Source organism: Pelobates fuscus, chromosome 6, assembly GCF_036172605.1.
Source record: "Pelobates fuscus isolate aPelFus1 chromosome 6, aPelFus1.pri, whole genome shotgun sequence".
In the NCBI taxonomy this organism is placed as follows: domain Eukaryota; kingdom Metazoa; phylum Chordata; class Amphibia; order Anura; family Pelobatidae; genus Pelobates; species Pelobates fuscus.
The window spans coordinates 271,086,669-271,110,016 of record NC_086322.1 but is presented as its reverse complement, the minus strand read 5'-3'; the positions used below and the strand labels follow the sequence as shown (position 1 = coordinate 271,110,016).

General features: G+C 39.1%; 1 protein-coding gene across 2 annotated transcripts in view; it reads left to right on the top strand.

Annotated features, from left to right (window-relative positions):
* Positions 1-23,348, top strand: part of UNK (unk zinc finger) — a 66,256-nt gene that overhangs the window by 30,899 nt on the left and 12,009 nt on the right. For both annotated transcript variants that reach the window (XM_063459119.1, XM_063459120.1), the window contains exons 7-14: positions 87-171; positions 314-456; positions 2,058-2,105; positions 13,059-13,238; positions 14,192-14,257; positions 15,012-15,186; positions 16,415-16,516; positions 17,796-17,984. In XM_063459119.1, coding sequence (XP_063315189.1) covers positions 87-171; positions 314-456; positions 2,058-2,105; positions 13,059-13,238; positions 14,192-14,257; positions 15,012-15,186; positions 16,415-16,516; positions 17,796-17,984 — 988 coding nt within the window. The remainder of the gene's footprint in view (positions 1-86; positions 172-313; positions 457-2,057; positions 2,106-13,058; positions 13,239-14,191; positions 14,258-15,011; positions 15,187-16,414; positions 16,517-17,795; positions 17,985-23,348) is intronic.

The following is a 23,348-nucleotide window of genomic DNA, read 5'->3' as shown; positions in this document are numbered from 1 at the left end:
CTCAAGAATTTATTTAGAATTAAGGGGGCTCCCATTGTATTCTTACTTGTAACACTTTGTACTTAAAAATTCTCCTTCCCTGGCAGATCTACAAGTCTACAAAATGCAACGACATGCAGCAGTCTGGGAGCTGCCCCCGCGGACCCTTCTGTGCCTTTGCACATGTTGAGCGTAAGTCTCCCTCTGAATAAATCCTCTTTTCACCTTCCTAAAATATATAAAATTACCCTGCTGCATTATATTTAGAGCAATCTAGAGAGCGTTTTGTTGTCTAGCACATTCTGTACACAATTCTCCTGTTCCTTTTTTGTAGAAACACTGTTTTGCGACGAACTACAGTCACCGTCTGCTGTATCAAGTCCAACACAGACTGGGCCGGTTATGTACATGCCATCAGCCGCAGGTGACTCTGTTCCTGTAAGCCCCTCGAGCCCTCACGCTCCAGATTTCAGCAATGTAAGTGATTAGGTTTGTCTGTTTGTTTTTATTTTTTTAATGTGGCTATTTTGGTATTGCACTTTGAGTGTAAGCTTCTGACTCAATTATTTAATAATTGTCCATAACATTTATTAAAAGGAAAACATTGTCCACAAACGGAAAAGGTGAAGGGCTGGATACAACATGTGCAGGTTCAGTCTCCAATCTTTATATGTTGAAGACTAATTTTTAATTTTTATTTATTATATTAATACAGAATATAGTGTTTGGGCTGACTGGAAAGCTACTAAAATATAGAATTCTGAGTAACAATGTGTTCACATTTAGTGAAGCTTTAGACCTATAGACTCCTATTTGACCTGTGGTACCTTAACACAGCTCTTTTGATGGTTCTCCCCTTTTTTGGAGACATAAATATCCTTGTTACAGGTGTATGTGCAAAAGATGCTAATTCCACCTTTTGTATATGGCTAGGGCTGCATAAACAAAGTGATTTAAAGGGTTGCTATTACCCTTTTTGAAGGCAGGATCTTTATGGTCCTATTTAGCACAATGGGGAAGGTACTCCCTGTCAATTTGCAATAAAACCTGGGGGGAAAAAAAGGTTGTGTTTTTTTTTTTTTCTTTTTTTTTTTTTCACACCTGGAATCCAGCGCCGAGCAAAACATCTGGCACTGACCTTATGCGCCCCATCCAACATCAGATTGTCAGCAGTGCATGCTGACACTTATTTTATGCATATAATTTACATTTGGCTGCCCGGAACAGAGTTCTGGACTGCCAATGTCACTTGTGCTGGGGATGCAACTACAAATATCTCTGTATGCGCAGTGTTTCAAACTGAAGATGTAGTCGACAACATCTGCAGTACCGAACGTTGCCTGTAACTGTTCTTAGGACTGTATTAAACCTGTGAAATCTCTGAAGTCCGTGCTTTCGACTCCCTCTTTGAGGTGGCCTGTGGCAGACCAGTTTGCCATGGATACTCTGTTGAAAACTACTTGCCTAGGGCCTACTTGCCTTTAATGGCCTACCACAACAATGCTCTTTGTTTAGCAATCCTCATATGAAAATGTGCTCAAATGAGCATCTGATTCCAACCATTGAGTCAGGTGGCTGCCTACAGTATAACCAATAATCCTGAAGGACCAAGCGACTTTCACTTATTGTGCCTGAACACTGCCGTATAACCTGCCCAGTTAAAGGGTGGTAGGTAAGCACAGGTTACTATTGGTACTTTTTGTTAATTACTTGTTTTCTGCAGACAACTGGCCACTTAGACTCACAAACATGCTCCATAATCTAAATGTAAGCATAGTTTCTAAGAAAATTGACATTCTTGTTTTTGTAACTTTTGAATAATTCATTTGTTTCTATAGCCACAACAATAACAGATCACCTGATGTTTTTGTTTTTGTTTTTTTGTGTTAATTTAATTTTCTAATTTATTTTACAAAAGCAGGGCCCCTTTAGACTATATAGGTTGTAGTTTCTAATGATTAGAGTCTGGGTTTCTTTTTCTAGCTGGGACCACATTTGCTGGCAGAAAAAAAATGTTCTTTTTCTGATAGTTGATGGCCTATTGTTAAATATTTTATTTATTTTGAATTGGCTTTTAGGTATGGGGAAAGATGAGCCACCTTCCCACTAGCCCAACATCAGCCACTGTAAGTAATTCCCTTTTTGTGCATAGTTACTAGAGTTTAGTGTGGCCTGTGCCACCCTGTTCTTGCTTTCATAGACCTATTTCATTTTTCGATAAATGTCTATGTATTTTACGCTTTGTTGCGTTCAGTTGTAATAAAGATTGTGGTATCCTTTTATTTTGGTAACGTTTGTGTCACAAGATCGATGATGCTGTGTGACTCCTTGAGCCACATGCTTTATGGCCAGTTGGTTTCACTTGTACACTTAGTATGGTAACTATGTTCCAAGCATAGAAAAAGCCAATCTTACCCCTAACTCAAATTCTCCTCAAAATGAGTTTTTTTTCCCTTCGTATAGTGGCAGTACTTACAAGTGGGATGTTCCTTAGGATTCTGGACAAGAAGCTCCCCCTTCTTTAGAATTTAAATGCTGTGCTCCACCTGCTGCCTCCATATAAGCTGTAACTCAGAGACACTCACCAGTTCTTCTTGTCCCGGCAACGGGACGGACAGGTTCCCCCACAGTGCAGGTGGAGATTTGGTGCGTTCAGCACAGGTTGCTGACCGGGAGGTGAGTGCCCGATAGTTTCCCGGGCGGGAACTGAGCGGCAACAGTACTTCCGGGTTCGCGTTACGGAACGTGACCGGGTACTGTCTTTTGTGTTTTTTTCTGACGGAGTTCCCAGGCGATTCTCCTTCATTGCTCATTACGCATGCGCACAGCGGTGGAACGCACGCCCGGGAGGCTTTGCGTTCCACCAAACACAGAATCACGCTACTGAGCATGCGCGAAACGGTGTTTGGCGCCAAATTTAAAATTTGGATACATGGCTGTGCAGGACCTTCCTGACCCCAAGGGTGGGTGTACAGTTCTGGTTCTCCGTGTCACCTGCCCTCCTACACGGATTTTAGGTGATTTAAGGTGAGATTAACTATTGAACTCTCCTTTTTTTCACCTTTTGTTTTTATGCATGCTTCTAGAATAAGTCCTGTGTCTCCAGATAAGACAGATATAGACAAGATGTCAACTTCTGTTCCAAACACCACAAGTAAATCTAAGCACTTATGTTGTCTGGAATGTGCGTTACCTCTACCTGACGGATGTCGCAAAAATACATGCAATCAGTGCGCAACGGATCGGCTAGTAAAAGCCGAGCAGACTGATATGGCATCCTTCCTGGGCTGGTTTCAGGAAAATTTGTCCCAGACATTTGAAGCTATTCGGGAGAAACTGCCCACACAGCGTAGGAGGAACAGATCTCCTTCTGTGTCTGACGTCTCTTCGCCTTCGGATATTTCCAGCCTGGCTTCAAGTGTGGAGGAGGGGTTTCCACCAGAAGAGCTGAAGAAATTTATTAAAGAAGTGACGACGGCGGTACAAGAAACTGAACCTACCAAGGGTAAGGTTAAAGGTTTCCCAATGTCTCCTTAAATCTTGGATCTCCATCATAGAGAATGAAAGAATCCTGAAAGACGTACGTTCAAGTCAAGCTACAGTCTGGAGAAAAATGGGAAGATCTTCCTAAGTGGATGTTCAGATTGACCAGCTATCAAAGAAAACCACTATACCCATTGGCGAAGTCTCAGGGCTTAAAGACCCAATGGACGAACGGGCCGAAACTTCGTGTAGTAGAATATTCCAGGCCGCAGGATATCAGTGCAGAGCTGAATTTGCAGGTTCAGCGGTTCTCAGAGCTCAGAGCGTTTGGCTACAAGCCCTGGAAGATTCCATTATGGGAAATCTGATACAGATCCTTCCCATCTCTTGTTCCTACTGAAAGATGAGTTTTCTTTGTTTATCAGCGAGGATTATGGGTTTGTCGTCAGTAGCCAGAAGAGCTCTTTGGCTACGAACATGGACAGCTGACTCTGCGTCTAAGGCACCCTTATGTGCATTACCCTTTGAAAGGAACAAAAATTTTTTTTTTTTTTTTTTGGCACTCCTTTGGAAGACATTGTTAGACAGATGTCTGATACGAAGAAAGCCCTGCCTCTGGATTCAAGAACCCAGGGATATTAAAGTTTTCAGTACAAGGGTCAGAGGTCCTTTCGTTACCAGGGCGGTTTTGCAGGTTTCAAAAGCATGATGGCCTATGGCCATACCAGCCTGAAAATCCCTGATCTCGTCAGATCTCAGAAGCCATCCAGACTCGGGCCTGGTTAGTACTTGTATGGGAGACCAACTATGTACCTCAAATAAACAGCCAGTGGTCTTGACAGGAATCAACAGGCATGACAAAAGGGGAAGTTTTGACGCCATAAGATGGGAGGACGCCTTCGGTTCTTCACCCAAGACTAGGAAAGAGTGCTTCATAGGTGGATTACGAGAACCATTTCAGAAGGTTACAGAATAAAGTTTCATCGAAACCACGTCCATCCTTCCTACTGTCAAGCTATCCATCAAGAGTAAACAAATTCTCTTCTTCTTTAAGAAATGTGGTAGAGAGGTACCCAATCGTTGGGTATTTCAGGGAGTTTACTCACGCCTTTTTTTCTGGTTCAAATACCAGATGGAAACTAGTAAACACCTGCTTACCATGACAGAAGTTCCGTATGGAACGTATTTTGTCTTTTGACACACATTTTTACAAAGGGAAATTACATGGCAGAGTTGGTTTAAATATGCTTATCTCCATGTACCGGTTTCAGAATCTTCCCGGAAGTTCTCAGGTTTGCGGTTCTAGCAACACTGGCTTGTTGGTCTAGTGGTATGATTCTCGCTTCAGGTGCGAGAGGTCCCGGGTTCAAATCCGGAAGTGCCCAAGCATTCTTGTTTCAAGAAAGCGAAGGATTCTCCATTTACATTTAAACTCTTCCCTTTGGCCTGTCCTCAGCTCTTCGAGCTTTTACGGAAATCCTGGCATCCATAGCAGTGGTTTTACGTCTGAAAGGTATCTCGATTGTTCCATACCTGGACGTTTGGTTCCTGAAGGCCCAATAAAGACAACTGCTAAATCTTCATCTCACGATTACAATGAAGGTTTTAAGAGATCACGGTTGGATCCTGAACCTGGAAAAATCCAAGCTGACTGCGTCACGAAGTCTAGAGTTCTTGGGTCTTAGAGGAAATTCACAGTCCCTCTCTTTTTTTCTACCATTAGTGAAACAAATAAGGATTTTAAAAGCCGTATCAAAGCTGCATAAAAACCTAAGTTCAATCAGAGATGCTATGAGGTTCTAGGCCTCCTCGCTTCTGCAATCCCAGCAGTGGCCTGGGCAAAGGCAGAAGCAAAACCATTGCAATGGGACATCCTTTCCCAATGGACACGAAAACAGGAAGATAGACTCTCCCTTCCACCTATCCAAAAGGGTGAAAGAACTCCTGAACTGGTGGAAACACAGAAGCAAAATCTCAAAGGGCCTATCGTTTGCTCAGAAACAATGGTTTATGATATCCACATATGCCTCCCAGATGGGTTGGGGCGCCCATCTAGCTTCTCAGTTCCGTCAGGGTCTTGGAACGGAGTGGAGTCAGGCGTTTCCTGAAGTTTCAGGGTTTTATGCGGTTTGGAAGGCACTGGTTTCCTTCCGTTCAGCCATCACAAATCAGGCAATGAGGAGTCAGTCGGACGACGCCACTACAGTGGTTTTTTTCGCCAGGGTGGCACGAAGGTAAAAGCTCTTCAAGAGCTCTGCTACCTCATATGTCTTGGGCTCAAGCGAATCTTCTCGCTATATCAGCTACCCATGTCAGAGGGTCTCTAAAGTTAGTTCAGACGGCCTCAGCCGTAGACTTTGGTCTCAGGCAGACTGGGCACTATCAAGCTAAATTTTTTGGCGCTGGGTTCACGCTTCGGCAGTCCGGAGATAGACCTGTTTGCCACAAGGAGATACAGGAAAGTTCAATGATTTGCTTCTCTCCATTCAGGAGAGTACCCAGTTGTCCTAGACGGTCTATCGATACCTTGGACCTTCGACATGGCTTATGTTTTCCCTCCTGTCGCTCTTTTATACCACGGATTGTTCATAAGTAAGATGAAGAAGGCAAGTAATTGGCAGTCCTGCCCTTCTGGCCGAACAGGAGTTGGTTTTCGGAAGTGGGAAACTTGACAATCTCACGTTGGCATCTCCAGTCTCTTCTCAAATATTGGAGAATGTGACTCTCCCCGTGGAAACTCTGGATATTTTTCACCTGACTGCATGGTTGCTGCAAGGGTGATCCTTCAAGGCCATGGTCTCTCTGACCTTTATGTGATGTGTTGCTGTCTTCTGTCCGCTGGTCCACTTCGTATATCTATTTCAGAGTTTGGATGAAGTTCAGAACCTGGTGTTCACTTCGAGGTTGGATCCGGCCAAAGCCTCTATCCCGGAAAGTCTTTATTTTTTGCAAGATGGGTTTGAAGCCGGCCTGGGAGTTTTACGCTCAAAGGCCAGATTTCAGCTCTAAATCACTTCCTGGTTCGTGGCTTTGCCTCAAACCTGCTTTTTCTAAGATTTCTTAAGTACATAAGGCTTAAGAGGCCTCCTAAGTAGTACCTTTCCCTACTTGGGATCTGTCTGGTGCTTCGAGCCCTTTGTGAACCACCATTTGAACCTTTACTGGAGGTTCATATCAAGTTTCTTACCTTCAAGACGGTTTTCCGGGTGCCTATCGCCTCTACTAGTTGAGTAGGTGTGATCCGAGCTCTCTCTTTCTCTCCGGAATTCACCTTTTTCATCGCGACTAGGTGGTCCTGCACACCAAGCCTTCTTTTTTGCCTAAGGTTTTTTCTGGTGCTGCAATTACCAACCTATTGTCCTACCGGGGTTTTATCATTTTCCTACGTCGGATCTGGAAAGAATGTGACATCTCCTAGATGTTAGAAGATCCCTGAAAATCTGTCTTCAGATGACTCTGGGATTAGATCCTTAGATCTATGTGTATTCTTTCATGGCGCTAACAGGGGTTGTGCTGTCTCAGGACCCTCTTTGGCCTGATGGCTAACGTATACAATCAGGTTGGCTTATCAATCCAAAGGGATTCCCCTTAGTTTCCCTTTAAAGGCTCGTGCCTCTAGAGCTATGACGACCTCCTGGGCTGAAAGAGCAGCCGCCTCACCTGAAGACATCTGCAAAGCTGCTGCTTGGTCTTCCTTACATACTTTTATCAAGCATTGTAGGCTGGACGTATTCTCATCATCTGAAGCTGCTTTGGGCTTAAGGTGCTACAAGTTGTGGCCTGCTGAGTTCCCACCCTTTGTTGTTTGCAGGAGTCTTGCTATATCCCACTTGTAAGTACTGCCACTATACGAAGGGAAAAACAGTAATTTTACTTACCGTAAATTCCTTTTTTCTTAGTATAGTGGCAGTACTGGCTTTCCCTCCGCTTTCAAATAGATAAAATTCTATGCATCATTCGGTCTCCGTTTTGGTTCTTTTGTATTACTGGTGAGTGTCTCTGAGTTACAGCTTATATGGAGGCAGCAGGCGGAGCACAGCATTTAAATTCTAAAGAAGGGGGAGCTTCTTGTCCAGAATCCTAAGGAACATCCCACTTGTAAGTACTGCCACTATACTAAGAAAAAAGGAATTTACGGTAAGTAAAATTACTGGTTTTTTTTTTGTTTGTGTTTGTTTTTTGTTTTTATGGGTGCCTGTAAAAATAGTAAGAAATGTGCAGAGGATTATGGTCCCCAAAATTATTAATGTACCTTTCCAAATAGGAGATTCTGTTTTGTAAAGCAATTTGGCTAAGAACTAATCTCTCTATTTTAGTGGAGTGATTAATATTGATAAAGAAAATCTACTAATCCTGAGTTGGGAGTGGTTAATATGTTTAAAGTGTGTGTGTCCAGGTGACCAACTATGTCCCTAGTTTGTTTTACTACATTTTTAAATAGGATAAAGTGATGGACGTGGTGCATATAAAACCTCCCTCCCCTCCCTAAAAACAAACCTATGCTCCCAGATTTCTCAAACAGTAAAACCACGTTTTTGCAATCAAGTAGTCAAAACCACATAATCCATAATATTCTCTAAGAGAAACTTGGGAAAATGCAGGTACCTTAAGTAAATAAGCTGCATAGAAAAGTTTCAGTAGAAGTCTAAATTACTACATGTTGTCAAGTGGGTCTCAGGTGTAACACCCAACAATACCAAAAAGATTGGTCCTCTGCTCTTCCCTGCCTCTGTGCAGGTAGTGAAACGAAAGAGGCCACAAAGAATGTCTGTTTTCAAACACTGTCTGAACCAAGGCTTGTATATGGCAGAAGGATCATTTTTACATGTAGTTCATTAAAAAAAAGTGTTTTTATTGAGGCATAGTTACAGGTGACTTTTAATACAAAAGCTAATCACATGCTCAAGTCTTACCCAGAAATGGAAAGGAAGTGGGGAAACAAAGGAACAAAATGCTAATCCAAAATTACTGGTAAATGCAGCCATAATAACCACTACGTGGCCAGCTGGCTTCAACATAGATCAGTTGACAAAGAGAGATTTCCCATGGCAGAGGATTTACTAATGGGTTAGTCAAAAGCTTCCATATTGATAAAATCATTACTCAGATTTTTGTTTGGCAATTGACCAAGGCTCAGAATTTCCACTCTCTCATTGGCAGCTGAAAACTTGGCCCTGGTTAGTGTGCAGTGGAGAGTAACTTTAGGCCTGACTAGCAACATCATTGGTTTTTAGTATGTATTTATTTTTTTCTTCAGTCCCAAGGGTTTCTTTTGTTTCACATCCCTAGCCAAAACATTTATCTTCTAAGACCTTTGAATACCTTAGTTGGTTGACAATTCATTAGTATAATACAAAGACATTTAAATTTAGCGATATTGGCAATAATGCTAGAAATTGAAACCGATTCTGAGCTATGCATTCTTGCGTCTCTTTCAAATGTGATTTAGCTGCTATAGATATTGGTGCACATGGTAAAATCTGTACTATCCAGTCAAATAAGAGGTCAGGTGAGGATGAAATCAGGTTGTCCATCATGTTCCGATCTTTTAACACAAATCTATAAAAGCGACTGACATTTATATCTTTCTCCACTGCGGATTTATATCTTTCTCCACTGAGAAGAAACTGACAGATTGGCAGTGCTTGGACTGGCATTTAATTACCCTCCACAGAACACTTAGAATTTGGTTATTCAAAAACGCAAAGGAATTTCCTATTGTAACGTGCCAATTGTTAAACATACACTGAAAAGGCAGTGGCTCTGAGCACTACAGGCAAAGTGTAAAGCTTGCAAGTCTTGGCTTATATTGGATTTGAATGAAGAGATGTGGAAATATTTTCTGTGTGAATGTACCCTTAGGGCAGTGCAGACATAGTTTTACATTTCAAGATCTGGAATACTGTGTAACTTTTTTTTTTTTTTAATTGTAACTCTCACTTGACATTTTGTAGTTGATGAATGTAAAAATAATTGAATTTTATTTTAGGTACCTTTTTAAAAAATAAATCTGTATGTGAATGCTTTTATCTGCAAACGGTTCAGCCATGGTTTTAACTCAGTTTATGCTAATTTTTTTCTTCTAAATGTAAAGATCTTTGAACACGCCAAGCACCCCTATATTGGTTATGGATCTTACGTCAGGTGCCTATCCAGGTCCCGCCATCACTCCCCTTAATCCCACAAAGCTTAGTCTAGCATACCCCCGCAAAGTTTTACCCTAGGAGTTAGCCAGGGCACTTTTATGCAGCAGGCTGTGATGGTTCTGTTGCTTTGAGTGTTCCTTTAAAACAACTAAAATGCAAATGTATATTATTGGCAGCTGTTTACTATTATTTTGGTGTTATATGATCATATTGGCAATGAGATACTTTAATTTCACAGATATAAAATGGGAATATTTAAAGGGACACTACAGCCACCAACACAAGTTTACCTGAATAAAGCAGTTTTGGTGTGCAGATCATGCCCATGCAGTGTCAATGGTCACTTCTCTGCCATTTAGGAGTTAAATCACTCTGTTTATCCAGGCCTTAGTCACACGTCCTGTGAAATGAGATCTAATGTTTAAACTTCCTTTATTTCAAATTTTGTTTACTTTAGAATGTATCTTCTCTATTAAGAGCTTGCAGGATCCTCTTGCATGTGATTTAACCCCTTAAGGACTGAGCCAAATGTACATGTTGTAAACAAAACCTGGCATTTGCGCTATATGTCTGTCCAACCGTAATTCACCTCCTTCATATTAAATGCACCCCCCCTTATTATATTTAATTTTATTCAGGGGAAACAGGGCTTTCGTTTAATATCAAATATTTAGCTATGAAACATAATTTAATATGAAAAAAATGGGAGAAAATAAGATTTTTTTTTTTTAGTTCTACATGACATTTTAACGGTCAATGTCATAATACTGTGTGCTTTTACTGCAATAAAATACACATATTTGTATTCAGCGATGTCTCATGTGTAAAACCGTACCCCCTATGTACAGGTTTTATGTTTTTTTTGGGAAGTTACAGGGTGAAATATAGCACGTTACATTTGAAATTAAAATTCGCCTGATTGGTTACGTTGCCTTTGGGAGTGTATAGTAGCCCAGGAATAAAATTTACACCCATAATGGCATACCATTTGCAATAGTAGACAACCCAAGGTATTGCAAATGGGGTATGTCCAGTCTTTTTTAAGTAGCCATTTGGTCACAAACACTGGCCAAAGTTAGCGTTAGTATTTGTGTGTGAAAAATGCAAAAATCGCCAATTTTGGCCAGTGTTCGTGACTAAGTGGCTACTAAAAAAGACTGGACATACCCCGTTTGCAATACCTTGGGTTGTCTACTATTGCAAATGGTATGCCATCATAGGGGTAATTTTCATTCTTGGGCTACCATAGGGTCTCAAAGGCAACGTAACCAATCTGGCGAATTTTAATGTGAAAAAAATGAAACACAAGCCTTATATTTGACGCTGTAATTTTTGAAAACACCATAAAACCTGTACATGAGGGGTACTGTTGTACTCGGGAGACTTTGCTGAACACAAATATGTGTGTTTCAAAACAGTAAAAAGTATTGCAGCAATAATATCGTCCGTGTAAGTGCTGTTTGTGCGTGAAAAATGCAAAAAAAAGTCACTTACTGGCGATATCATCTTTTTAATACATTTTACTGTTTTGAAACACTAATATTTGTGTTCAGCAAAGTCTCCCGAGTAGAACAGTACCCCCCATGTACAGGTTTTGTGGTGTCTTGGAAAGTTATAGGGTTAAATATAGTGCTAGCACTATACTTTCGGCGTGGGTTGTCAGGCAGGTCCTGCTAATTGTAATTAATTAAGATACCTAATTATGTAAAAATATTACATAAATATGTGTAGAATTAATATGTGTGTGTGTATATGTATGTGTGTATTTTTAAATATTTTTGTGTGTGTGTGTGTGTGTGTGTGTGTGTGTATATATATATATATATATATATATACTATATATTTCGTTCTACGTGTATTTTGATATAAATCACAATACAGTTAGAACGAAATAACACACATCTATATATATTTAATTTTATTTTTTAACGTATTTACATATTTTTATATATATATATTTAATCAGAATCATTCTACGTGTAATTTGATATATATCAAATTATATATATATAAATATGTAAATACGTTAAAAAATAAAATTAAATATATATAGATGTGTGTTATTTCGTTCTAACTGTATTGTGATTTATATTGAAATATATATATATACACACACACACACACACACACACACACACACACACACACACACACACACACACACACACACACACACACACACACACACACACATATATATGATCTAAGTATATTATATATATATTTTTTTTTTAACACTTATTTTAATTAAATTTATTGCCAGCCAGCAGTGGGACTGTCATTACAGTCCCCGTACTGGCAATGCAAGGACCTCACTCTCACATGGCCGGGGGGGCCCCCAGGAGGAAGGACGTGTCACGGGGGCCTCCCTGGGAGTCCCCTCCCCCCCCCCCCCCCCCGCCCCAACCGCGATCTGGGTAAGTAACAAAAAACCAGAGGGCATACTATTACGCCCGGCGGCGTTTAGAGACGCTTAAAATAGGGCGTAATAGTACGCCCTCCAGTCTTAAAGGGTTAAAGTTGAATTTACAGAGCAGGAGATGAAAAATAAAAATTAAAGGAACACTACAGTCCCCTAAATTACTTTAGCTAAATAAAGTAGTTTTAGTGTATAGATCATTCCCCTGCAATATCACTGCTCAATTCACTGTCATTTAGGAGTTAAATCACTTTGTTTCTGTTTATGCAGCCCTAGCCACACCTCCCCTGGCTATGATTGACAGCCTGCATGAAAAAAAAAACTGGTTTCACTTTCAAACAGATGTAATTTACCTTAAATAATTGTATCTCAATCTCTAAATTTAACTTTAATCACATAAAGGAGGCTCTTGCAGGGTCTAGCAAGCTATTAACATAGCAGGATAAGAAAATCTTAATTAAACAGAACTTGCAATAAAGAAAGTCTAAATAGGGCTCTCTTTACAGGAAGTGTTTATGAAAGGCTGTGCAAGTCACATGCAAGGAGGTGTGACTAGGGTTCATAAACAAAGAGATTTAACTCCTAAATGGCAGAGGATTGAGCAGTGAGGCTGCAGGGGCATGTTCTATACACCAAAACTGCTCCATTAAGCTAAAGTTGTTCAGGTGACTATAGTGTCCCTTTAAATAAAGATCTGATTGAAAATGAAGCCCTTTTCACGCAGGTTGTGATTCTACATGAATGGAAACAAAAGGGATTTACCTCCTAAAGGGTAGAGAATTAAGCAGTGAGACTGCAGGGGCATGATATGTACGCTTAATTAAGCTAAAGTTGTTTTGTGCCTATAGTGTCCCTTTAACTTCCTCTTTAAGCCCTGGTTTCTTCATGTAATTTCAAGGTCAAGCTGTACACATTAACCTCTTAAATATTGGTTTAAAAAAAAAAATCCCTTTCTCTATTCTCTAGGTCAGCTGATCCCTATTTCGTCACATCCCATGTTCAAATCTATCTTTTCCACTCCCCTTCTACAGATGTTGTGTAGCAGCTTAGGTAGCCCAACCAATCCATGTGGGTCTCCTCCAACCTCTCTTGGGAAGCCTCATAGTCTGGATAACTTCCATTCTGATCTGTCTAGCAGCTATAAGAAAGCCCCAGGGTGTGAACGGGAGGATTCTATAGGAGCAGAGTATCTCAAAAACTTCAAAAATCAGGTCAGTGTCTGCAATGCTCTCCCAGTATATCAGCAGTACTTGCTTTATTTACTTGTTGTCTCTTCTGTGTTTTTTGTTATGGGCTATAGGTTGATTATATGCTGGTCATATGAAACATATCTGATTTTTATCTAACTTTTTTTTTTTTTTTAAAAATGTAAAACATTTTTTTTTTTTTTTATATATTGCTTTCCAATAAATACTTTTGCAGTTATGTTCTAGAGCAAGCATGTCAAACTCAAAGGCTAGCACGGGCCAAATAAACAAGGTTTAACTTTGTGGGCCGCAAAATAAAAACCCTTAAACTTCCATGTAAACCTAGGTTTGTTTTGAAAAGTACAGTGTATATATATATATATATATATATATATAAAAAACAAACCAGCATTTCCTGCGGCTCTTACATTGTCTGCCTACCTTTAGGTCATCAGAAATAATCACCCCTAAATCCATTTCCTCAAATATTCTGTACTCTGCCCTTGGGTTTTTACGTCCAAGATGCTTTATCTTGCACTTATCCACATTAAATGTCAGTTGCCACAGCTCTCACCATTTTTCTAGTTTACCTAAATCATTAGCCATTTGGCTTATCCCTCCTGGAACATCAACCCTGTTACATATCTTAGTATCATCAGCAAAAAGACATACCTTACCATCAAGACCTTCTGCAATATCACTAATAAAAATATTGAAGAGAATGGGTCCAAGTACAGATCCCTGAGGTACCCCACTGGTGACAATATGTTCCTATTTCTGTAGCTGTGAGCTGTGTCCCTTTTTAACGTTAGGTGTTGTGCTTAGATGCAGTGTTTCCCTGATATTTTCCAGCTCATTGCTTTTTCTCCTGCTATTTCTAGAAATGCATGGGCCAGCTGTTTTGAATTGAATGGCTTAGTATTTGGTCACCAACCAGATCTTTGTGTATTTTTTTTATTTTTATTTTTTTAAACCAGGCAAAATTAAAACAGCACTCGATGGAGCACAGAAGCCAGGAGCAGCCTCTTTTGCATTCTAAACAGGTATGGCAAATGGGATTCCTTTGCGGTTGTAACATCACTGCAGATTTGGGATTTCTGTGGGAAAAGTAAGTCTTATGGCTTGACTGGTGTGCAGATTATTGTTTAACATTGTATTAACTATCCACAGACTTCAGGTGGAAGGGGTTTTCAATCACAATTTTCCCCCGCCATAACGTGAGTGTGTGAGTGTGTGTCAGTGTCATAATCCGACATGGCATAGACATTGCAAAAACAAATATGCATGAACGGAGGTAAAGACATATTACACAATAAACTCTTGCTCTGACTAAGGTTTTTTGTTTTTAGTTAGATAACTGCCATGTGAACGCCTGAGACTTTGTTAGGCCAAGTCACAGCAACAAGTAAGGAGGGTCAGAGTGAGAAAATGTATAAATCAAGATAAAAAAGAGGGCCTATGGTGAGATAAAAGGCAGCTCCTCTATTTAGAGTGAAGTTTAGGATGACATAACAGGAGCTGGGGACGGTGTAGGTGGCGGCATTGGAGCTAGTGTACCCGGGATAATTCTGCTCCTGGCCAAATTAGGCCTCAGAATCCTGGTCTATGCCATGCGTATGGTGGGTAGTGCATGTAGACAATATAAAGATCTAAAAGTAATACAAAACCTAGGACAAGTTCATATTTATTGATTTTTTTTGTTTTTGTTTGTTTTATTGACAATCTTTCTGAAAAGCAAACTTTCAGTGTACTTTTACTGAATTATATAGTCTCACTGCGCCATTTTTGTTATTGTAGGAAGCACTGGCAATAATGCCCATGGGAAGCCCTCTCACCTCTAGTATCTCCTCTAGTATTACCTCCAGCTTGGCTGCTACACCACCCAGTCCAGCAGCAGCAAGTGGTGTCCCCGGAATGAACGCCAATGCTCTTCCCTTCTACCCAACCAGTGACACTGTGGAGTCTGTTATAGGTAAGGTGAAACCGTCCCTTCCAGAACTGTGATAAGCAGTGTCATAAAGCTATAGATTGAAGTGTTAATATACTTTCATAATTCTGTTATAAAAATCTAAGCACACAATGAGTACTGCTACTAATTGTAAATATGAGCCTAAATCCTTGAAGATGAAAGATCTCTTTAACTCTTTAAGGACTGAGGCAGTTGTACAAGTTGTGATCAAACAAAACATAAACAAAACCTTGAATGTCTGTTCAGGTGTAATTCACCTCTTTCATACTATGTGCATCCACACTTATCATATATAATTTTGTTCAGGAGAAACAGGGCTTTCATATCACATCAAATACTTGTATATTAAACATTTAATATGAAAATATATTAAGAATTATGTTTTTGTTTTGCATGGCATTTTAACTGTGAATGTCACAATACTGTTGGCTGTTACTGCAGTTTATACACATTCAAATTTGCCAGACTGCTTATGTTGCCTTTGAGACCATATAGTAATTTTGACCAGTGTTTGTGACTAAGTGGCTACCAACAAAGACTGGACATACCCCATTTGCAATACCTTGGGTTGTCTTCTTTTGCAAATGGTATGCCATCATGGTGGTAATTCTCATTCCTGGGCTGCAATACGGTCTTAAAGGCAACGTAACCAATCTGGCAAACTTCAATGTGAAAAAAAAGGAAATTCAATCGTGTTATTTGACTCTGTAACTTTTGAAAACACCTTAAAACTTGTACATGGTGGGTACTGTTATAGTTGGGAGACTTCGCTGAACACAAATATTGGTATTTCTAAATAGTAAAACGTATCACAATTATATCAGTGAAACTACAGTTTGTGTGTGAAAAATGCAAAAAAAAACAAATTTTTGCTGATGATATCATCGTTGTGATATGTTTTACTGTTTTTCAATACTAGTTTTTTTTGTACAGCGAAGTCTTCTGAGTAAAGCTGTACCTCCCATGTACAGGTTTTGTGGTGTCCTGGAAAGTTACAGGGTTAAATATAGGGCTTGCGAGCCAAATTTTCTGAACTTTCTGCCTGGGTTGTCAGGCAGGTCCCTCGGATTGTAGTTAATAGAATGACTTAATTATGTAAAAATATTATGTAAATATATTTGTAGAATTTAAGTATGTATATATAGGTTTAATGCTTGTGCTTACCAAGAAAGCATTGTTCTTCTAGAATACACACTGAATAAAACTGATCTTTTTCTTTTCCCTTACTCAGAATCTGCTCTGGATGATTTGGATCTAAATGAATTTGGAGTAGCTGCTCTAGAAAAATCATTTGACAATAGCACTATCCCTGCCTCTGGAGGAATCATGATTGGTAATTAGGAACACTTGTGTGAAATAAAAACACCAGATTTTTTTTTTTTAACTTGGTGTTTTGTGTGATTCTCCATATAACAGTGTAACTGGGGAAAATGGTAAATTAAGTAAGCTCAATTTTCTACCCATCTCTGTTTCCAAAGGAGGGCACACTACCCCTCTCCCATCAGCTCAAAACAATATCCATCTCTATATCGAAAAGATGTTTCCCGAGATTAGTTAACGATCACGTTTATATTAATCAGTCGAACTGTATATTATTTCCTATGATAAAACATTTTCGAATTTTAAAACTCACATATTCCAATCTATAGACCCAGAATGCTATACCCTTTTCACGGCTGGATAAAGAAAAACATTTTCATTGCTACTGAGAGATAGATATCATTTCTAGATAGATATCCTTTCAGTAGCAATGTATGTACTAATGCCATCAATACTTTTTATTTATTGAAAATTTATTTTTCTAGCCTCTTAAGAAAAACTGTTCCATTCTCTTTAACAATATCTTACAATAAAAATCTGTTGTATGTACGATGAAACCTTACTGGCCCTTGTGACTTCTTATGCCTGCCTAATATAATTTTATGTATTCGAAAACTCTGTATGGCAGTGTGCCTGAAGCCTGTCCCTTGCTGCTCAGATTTCTAATAAGGAAGTTCCCCTTCTGTATTGGCAATCTATTTCATCCATATTTAGATGTCATTTAATAGGCTGTGTATGTCTTGTGGACACCACAACTGATTTAAATTGATCATTTGACACCACACAAGAAAAAGTCTGGTAGATTAATGTGCAACTATCCTCTTTGGAAGTGTCACTTCTCTTAAAGTTCCTCATTCTGTCACCTCAGTAACTATTACAGTTCAGGGAAACTAAGGAGAAAAAACACAAAACCAAAATACTTAGCAGCACCAAGGCGGATTGCTCTTCCCACTCCAACTGAGCTTGGACTTCTGCAGAGAAATGTCCTCCACACAATGCTCTCGCATTTACAGCACAGATGCTGTTGCATGATGTGCGGTGCATGTGGAAGAACAGTCGGGAATACAATACAGAAATATAAATTGGAATGTAAAAATGGTACACCATTAAAAATTAATAGAATTATGACTCGCTGACAACTTTTAGTTAGCTGTTGCTTGTCCAAAAACTTCACTTTTTTTTTGTTTTAAATGAAACTGTTACATTTTAAGTGGCAAAATTGTATCAATTTGTTCTTTCGCCAACATAATCTTACAAAATTGCCTCATTTTTTACTTGTGTTTTTATTGTAGGTGGAAGCCTAATGCAAAGCTCGGCTCCTGTGAATATTCCTGGGTCCTTAGGAAGCTCGTCATCTTTCCACTCCACGTCACCATCACCTCCTGTCAGCCTCTCTTCACACTTCCTCCACCAATCTGCTGGCGGACATAGCCAATCAGACAATGCCTTTCTTAGTACGTCTGCTTCTCATGGGTCCTTAGGTGAGTAGATCCAAGCCAGATTTTTCTCCTTTTTAGTTTTATTTATGTATCACTTGCAAATGCAAGCTAGTCTTTTCCCCTCCATCCTCAAAGTTGTCTAGGGACTTCCCACATGTCCAATTTTGTATACTTTCTTTCACTGTTATTGGTTTTCGTTTATTGGGGGAATGCTCTCCTCCGGTATTGGTCTCCTCTTATTTAACCAAGACTAAACTCTCTACCGTTCAATGGTGCTATCTTAGGATACTCCATCCTGGCTCTGTTATTTAATTTATATGATTTGCAATCTTTTCAGTTATTGATCTTGCTGTGCTTAATTTCCTATAATAAATACTGATGAAGAATAACGAGTATTAAAATATTATGCACGCTAAGGCTGCTAATAAAGTGGTTTACCTGGCACAGCAACAAATGTTAATTTCTGTAGAATGTCCAGAAGACATTGTTGTATGGGATACGAACAGGTCCTGATTATTTTTATTTGTTATTATAACTTTATTGTATAATTATTTTATTTTGAAATATAGAGGAACTATCCCTTCAACAATTTCAGCCTTGCTTAAATCTTCGCTATAGGTTGTGGTAAAATTATTTGAAACTAAAACAAACTATAAATAATTTTAGCTTAAGTGCTTTACTAGGCAAAGCTGGTAAATTTAGTTAAAGCGTACAATGCTGTACCTACGGGGCACAGATATGTGGAGTCATGTTCGCATACAGCATTTATGTTAGATGCCTGGTGCAGTGATCAATAAGCATTGTGAAAGACAATTTCTGAGTTTTTAATCTGTGTAAAGGAATTGACTCTCCTCTCTCCTATTTTTAACTCGTATGGATAATACTGTCAAATATTGGATGAATCTCATGCTTGATAATGTGCAACTATAATGTCTGTGCATGCTTGGAGTTACCCCTGTTCTTGCCAAACAACTCCAAAATGGTTTGACAGAAAGTTGGGGGATGACACTCCTCAGCACCATAACTACTACAGCTCCTTCTAGTGACTGGTGCTAGAACACCCCTTTAAGGTGGACGGGGGTAACTTCTATGAAATATTTCAGTACATCGGTTTCTAACTTTTTGGTAGAGAAGTTCTATGGTGAAAATACGTTTTGATGTTTCTATACAAGAACTGTTGGTATTTCAGCGTGTGAAACTGAAGCAAGTAATCTTCAAGATTGGGAAATCGTGAAACATTTATAGAAGAAAATGAACAATTGTATCAAGCACATAGCCAATTTTCCAGATTTCCACCCTGTTAACAGCATAATAGTTACGGCAATGTTAACTTTGAAAATGGAAGTGAAAGGTTTGATGCTCTGATTCAAATGATTCCCCACAAAGAGAGAGGTCTTTTGTAAATGGGTTAAAGTCCTATGCCTGTTAATAGTGTAGGGATATTTAAGAGGTCTCCTGTGATCTGCAAAATAAAAAGCATCAAGACTACAAGCAAATTGTAAAGGAGGAGGCCACAATTAAATATTTAAGCTGGTTGTCCTGCTGAAGCTGCTTAAAGAATACTTTTTTTTGGCTCACGTTTACTCCAGCTGACTAAAATGACGATGTCACACGGATTAATCACCTGTGCTCCTTTCAAACTTCAGGTAAGAAAAGTATTACAAAAAATATATTTCTCCCCCCCCCCCCCCCATTTAATTATGAATGTTTAAACATTTTACAATATCTTCTATTACATTTTGTTAATTTCCCCCTTAAATTCTAACAAATTCTCTATTTATTTATTTATTTTTACTTTAACATTCCCCGGTAGAGACCATCAAGACTTCTAGCTGAAGCACAGTCTTGATGCCAGTCAGTATGTTCAATATGTGTTCAGTGAAACTTCACTGGCCATATATTTTTTTACTTGCCAAACTCAATAGTATGGAACTGCACTCAATCCTTTAGTCTGAATCTGGGTGCAACCAAAACAGGTCTCGGTACTAGGGGACCAGATGCTTCATATAGAGAATGTAGAAAGGTCCAGTCACTCAAAGATTTAAAAAAAAAAAAAAAAAAAGGCAATTTATTAAACCCACAGCCAAATCACAGCGTTTCGACCTACATGATCTTTATCAAGCTTTATATATATTTTTTTAACCTTTTTTTTTTTTTTTTTAATTTTCTTTACAAATAGAATATCTAGAATCAGTTCTCCGTATGTTGTGCTCCATCCCCAAGAATATTCTTTCTATTACAGGAGCTCAAATAAAAGCTGAAAGCAGGCAACTGAATAAAGCTAATCTTACTTTGCCAGGATCAAAATCCTCTGGGAGCTCCCCTCTGCCAGGATCAAAACGTTCTGCGAGCGCCCCTCACGGCAGTCCTGTTGGCTGGTTCAGCATCATTGGAGTTGTTGCCACTGCAATTGGCATGCTCAAGGTTGCCTTATGATGTAGTATACAAAGAAGCATAGTTTTAGCATCCTGCAAACACAGGTTTTTTTTTGTTTGTTTGTTTGTTTTTTTGCAGCCACCTGCATCATACACATTTGGTTTTATTTTATTATTTTTATATTCAGTGGAACCTCGGAACTCGAACAGTCGAACAATTCGGAAGTTGGAATAAAATATTACGTAAACAAAATGTCTTGGTACGCGAACGATCCTCGGTACCTGAACACATCACGTGGCATTCAGAGAGGGACATAAGTGTGAGATGAGGAAATATGGGCAGATGGACTATGTAAAGGGATAGAAGGGAATATAGGGAGCGGAAAACCAGAAGGCAGAGGGACACAAGTAAAGGGTGAATGGATATGGATAGAATTATTATGCAAGGAGAAAGAGAAGGATACCAGAGGACAAAGGGACACATAAGGATACAAGCAGAGGAAAGAGGGGTATTCGATATTTTGAACCTGATACAGCCATTTTATGTTTTTGTGTGTAATACCAGAAGAACAGTTGCCTGTGCCCATCCATGTAATTTTGGGGGTCTGGAACGGATTAAACAAATATACATTAATGCCTATGGGAAATGTTGATTTGGTTCTCGAACAAATTTGAACTCTAACTGCCTTCTGCAACGGATTACGTTAGAGTTCCGAGGTTCCACTGTATTTAAATGTGTATGTTGAGAGGTTTCATTCCTTAGTGACAATTGTAGAGCTTTGGGGACATCAATGCCTTCACCCCACTATTGATTGATCCTACCGCATGTGCCTTTTTAACGCATGATCAAGATTAGGCATATGAATGTCCATGTGTGTAGAAGAAGTGGAAAAAAATAATAAAAGATTCACAAGAGCCGTATGTTTGTTTTATTCCAGTGAATCCTCTTAAACATCAAGCTTTTGTTTCAGCTTGGAAGATGTGTACCATTCAGAGAACAGTTTGTTTGCCCCAATCCTATGTCAAATCAAACTTCACGGCAGAAATGGCTGCTTGTACTACACTAGAGGTTTCGTATATCACAATCGTGGACTTATGAAAATTATATTCACCACTGCAACTGTGGATCTTGTGTATGCGATAAGGCACTGTATTCCAGCATGTGAACCTCTGCAATTATACCATGTTCAAGAGATCTATTGTCTTCCATTATTTTAGAAGTTGGAACTGCACTCCTTCTCTCACAGTAGTCTTGGTTGGTGCACTGGCAAATACCTCCACAGAGTCGAGAATTAACATACAGAGTTCCGCGACACAACCACTAGCTTCATTGGATCATATAAGGAACAATGTTTTTGGCTCTGCAAGAGACCTCGTCTATTATTCTTCCATTATTTTGACCGGATCCAGTCTGTCTAAAGCCTAAAAAATGGATATAGCAAATACACTTTAACCATTGGTTTTCACAACGTCTTGGTTGCGCTGAATACATCAATCCAACATGTATTGTTTGCTCACTGTTGGCTCACAGAAATTCACATTATGCAACAGTACTTAATTTGGATTAAAGTCTATATTTTGACTCTATTTCTTCTTATTCAGTTGTTTGCTTACCTGTTTAGAATTGTTTACCTTCAGCTAAATTTCAACTCACAACAGATGCGTTTGTGTTTTTTTTTTGCAGCATTTTCTTGAACAATCCAGAGTTCATTGTTCTCTCCATAATTCCAAATTGCCCTTATGCAAACCAACCTAAAATTCTAAATCCTACCAGTGTTTGTTTTAGTTGGGATTGTGTATTACATTTCTACATTTATTTATTTTAAATCTCAGTTGGTCCGCTATTTCTCTCAATCGCTACCTGGATCATACAGCTCTTAGAGATACGGGCAAAGTCTACATTTTTTTTTTTTTTTAAGCTGGGGTTCTTCTTGGCACACTATATAGTGGTTTTAAATTGTTCTACATTTCTATAGATATTTTTCTATGGTGTTCTGACCATCAAAGCCTCACACATTCATCTTCCTGAAAATGAATTACACTTCACGATTCTCTTCAAAACTCTGCTCCCATCTTTGTCTGATGTTCACGACACAATATGTCTTTTATAAAGATATGAAGAACAACATGATTTCTCTTTAATCTTTCTCTGTGCATGGTCATGCCTTGGATAAGATTCGGACCCATGTTAACATTTCCATATCACAAAGTAGAGACGTATGCGAAAGGAAGCAAACGGCTTAATAGTGACTTTATTAAGTGGTTAATGTCTCAATAAAATTTTGTCTTATCGGTGAGCTTGGTTCATAAGGCGAAATACAAAAATTTGTATATATACAGATAACTTAGACATTTTTATTTTCCTTTTCCCTCTATTTGCCAGTATGAAGTTTTGGGTACACTAAATTACATCTTGCAATGTTTGCAAGTACTAACAGACATTTTAAGTATGCACTTAAAGGAACTGTATAGGTAAAAAATACATATCCTTTCCTCCCCCAACGTAAACCTAGTGTCATTGAATGCTTTTTTCTAAACAGTGAAAAACTGAGCTTTAGAAGTACCTGTTTTAATCTTTACTATGATCAGATTCTCTGCTTCTCCTCCTGATTTCATGCCATATCTCCCTGCTTCCTGTATTTCATCCACACTGTCCACCAATGGCCATGCTCCAGTGATTCTCTGAGAATCCATAATGACATGCCTACAATGCCTGTCCACCAATGGCCATGCTCCAGTGACTCTCTGAGAATCTGTAATGACACGCCCACAATGTCTGTCCACCAATGGCCATGCTCCAGTGATTCTCTATAAGAATCGGATTCCTCTCTTGCAACTGTCATTAGTCTAATACTATCCTTATTTTTTTTTTGCCACTTTACCCCACTCCCTCTATCATGTAAGCTCCGCGAACAAGGCCCTCAACCCCTCTGTTCCTGTGTGTCCAACTTGTCTGGTTACAACTACATGTTTGTTTGTCCACCCACTGTAAAGCGCTATGGAATTTGTTGGTGCTATATAAATAATCATG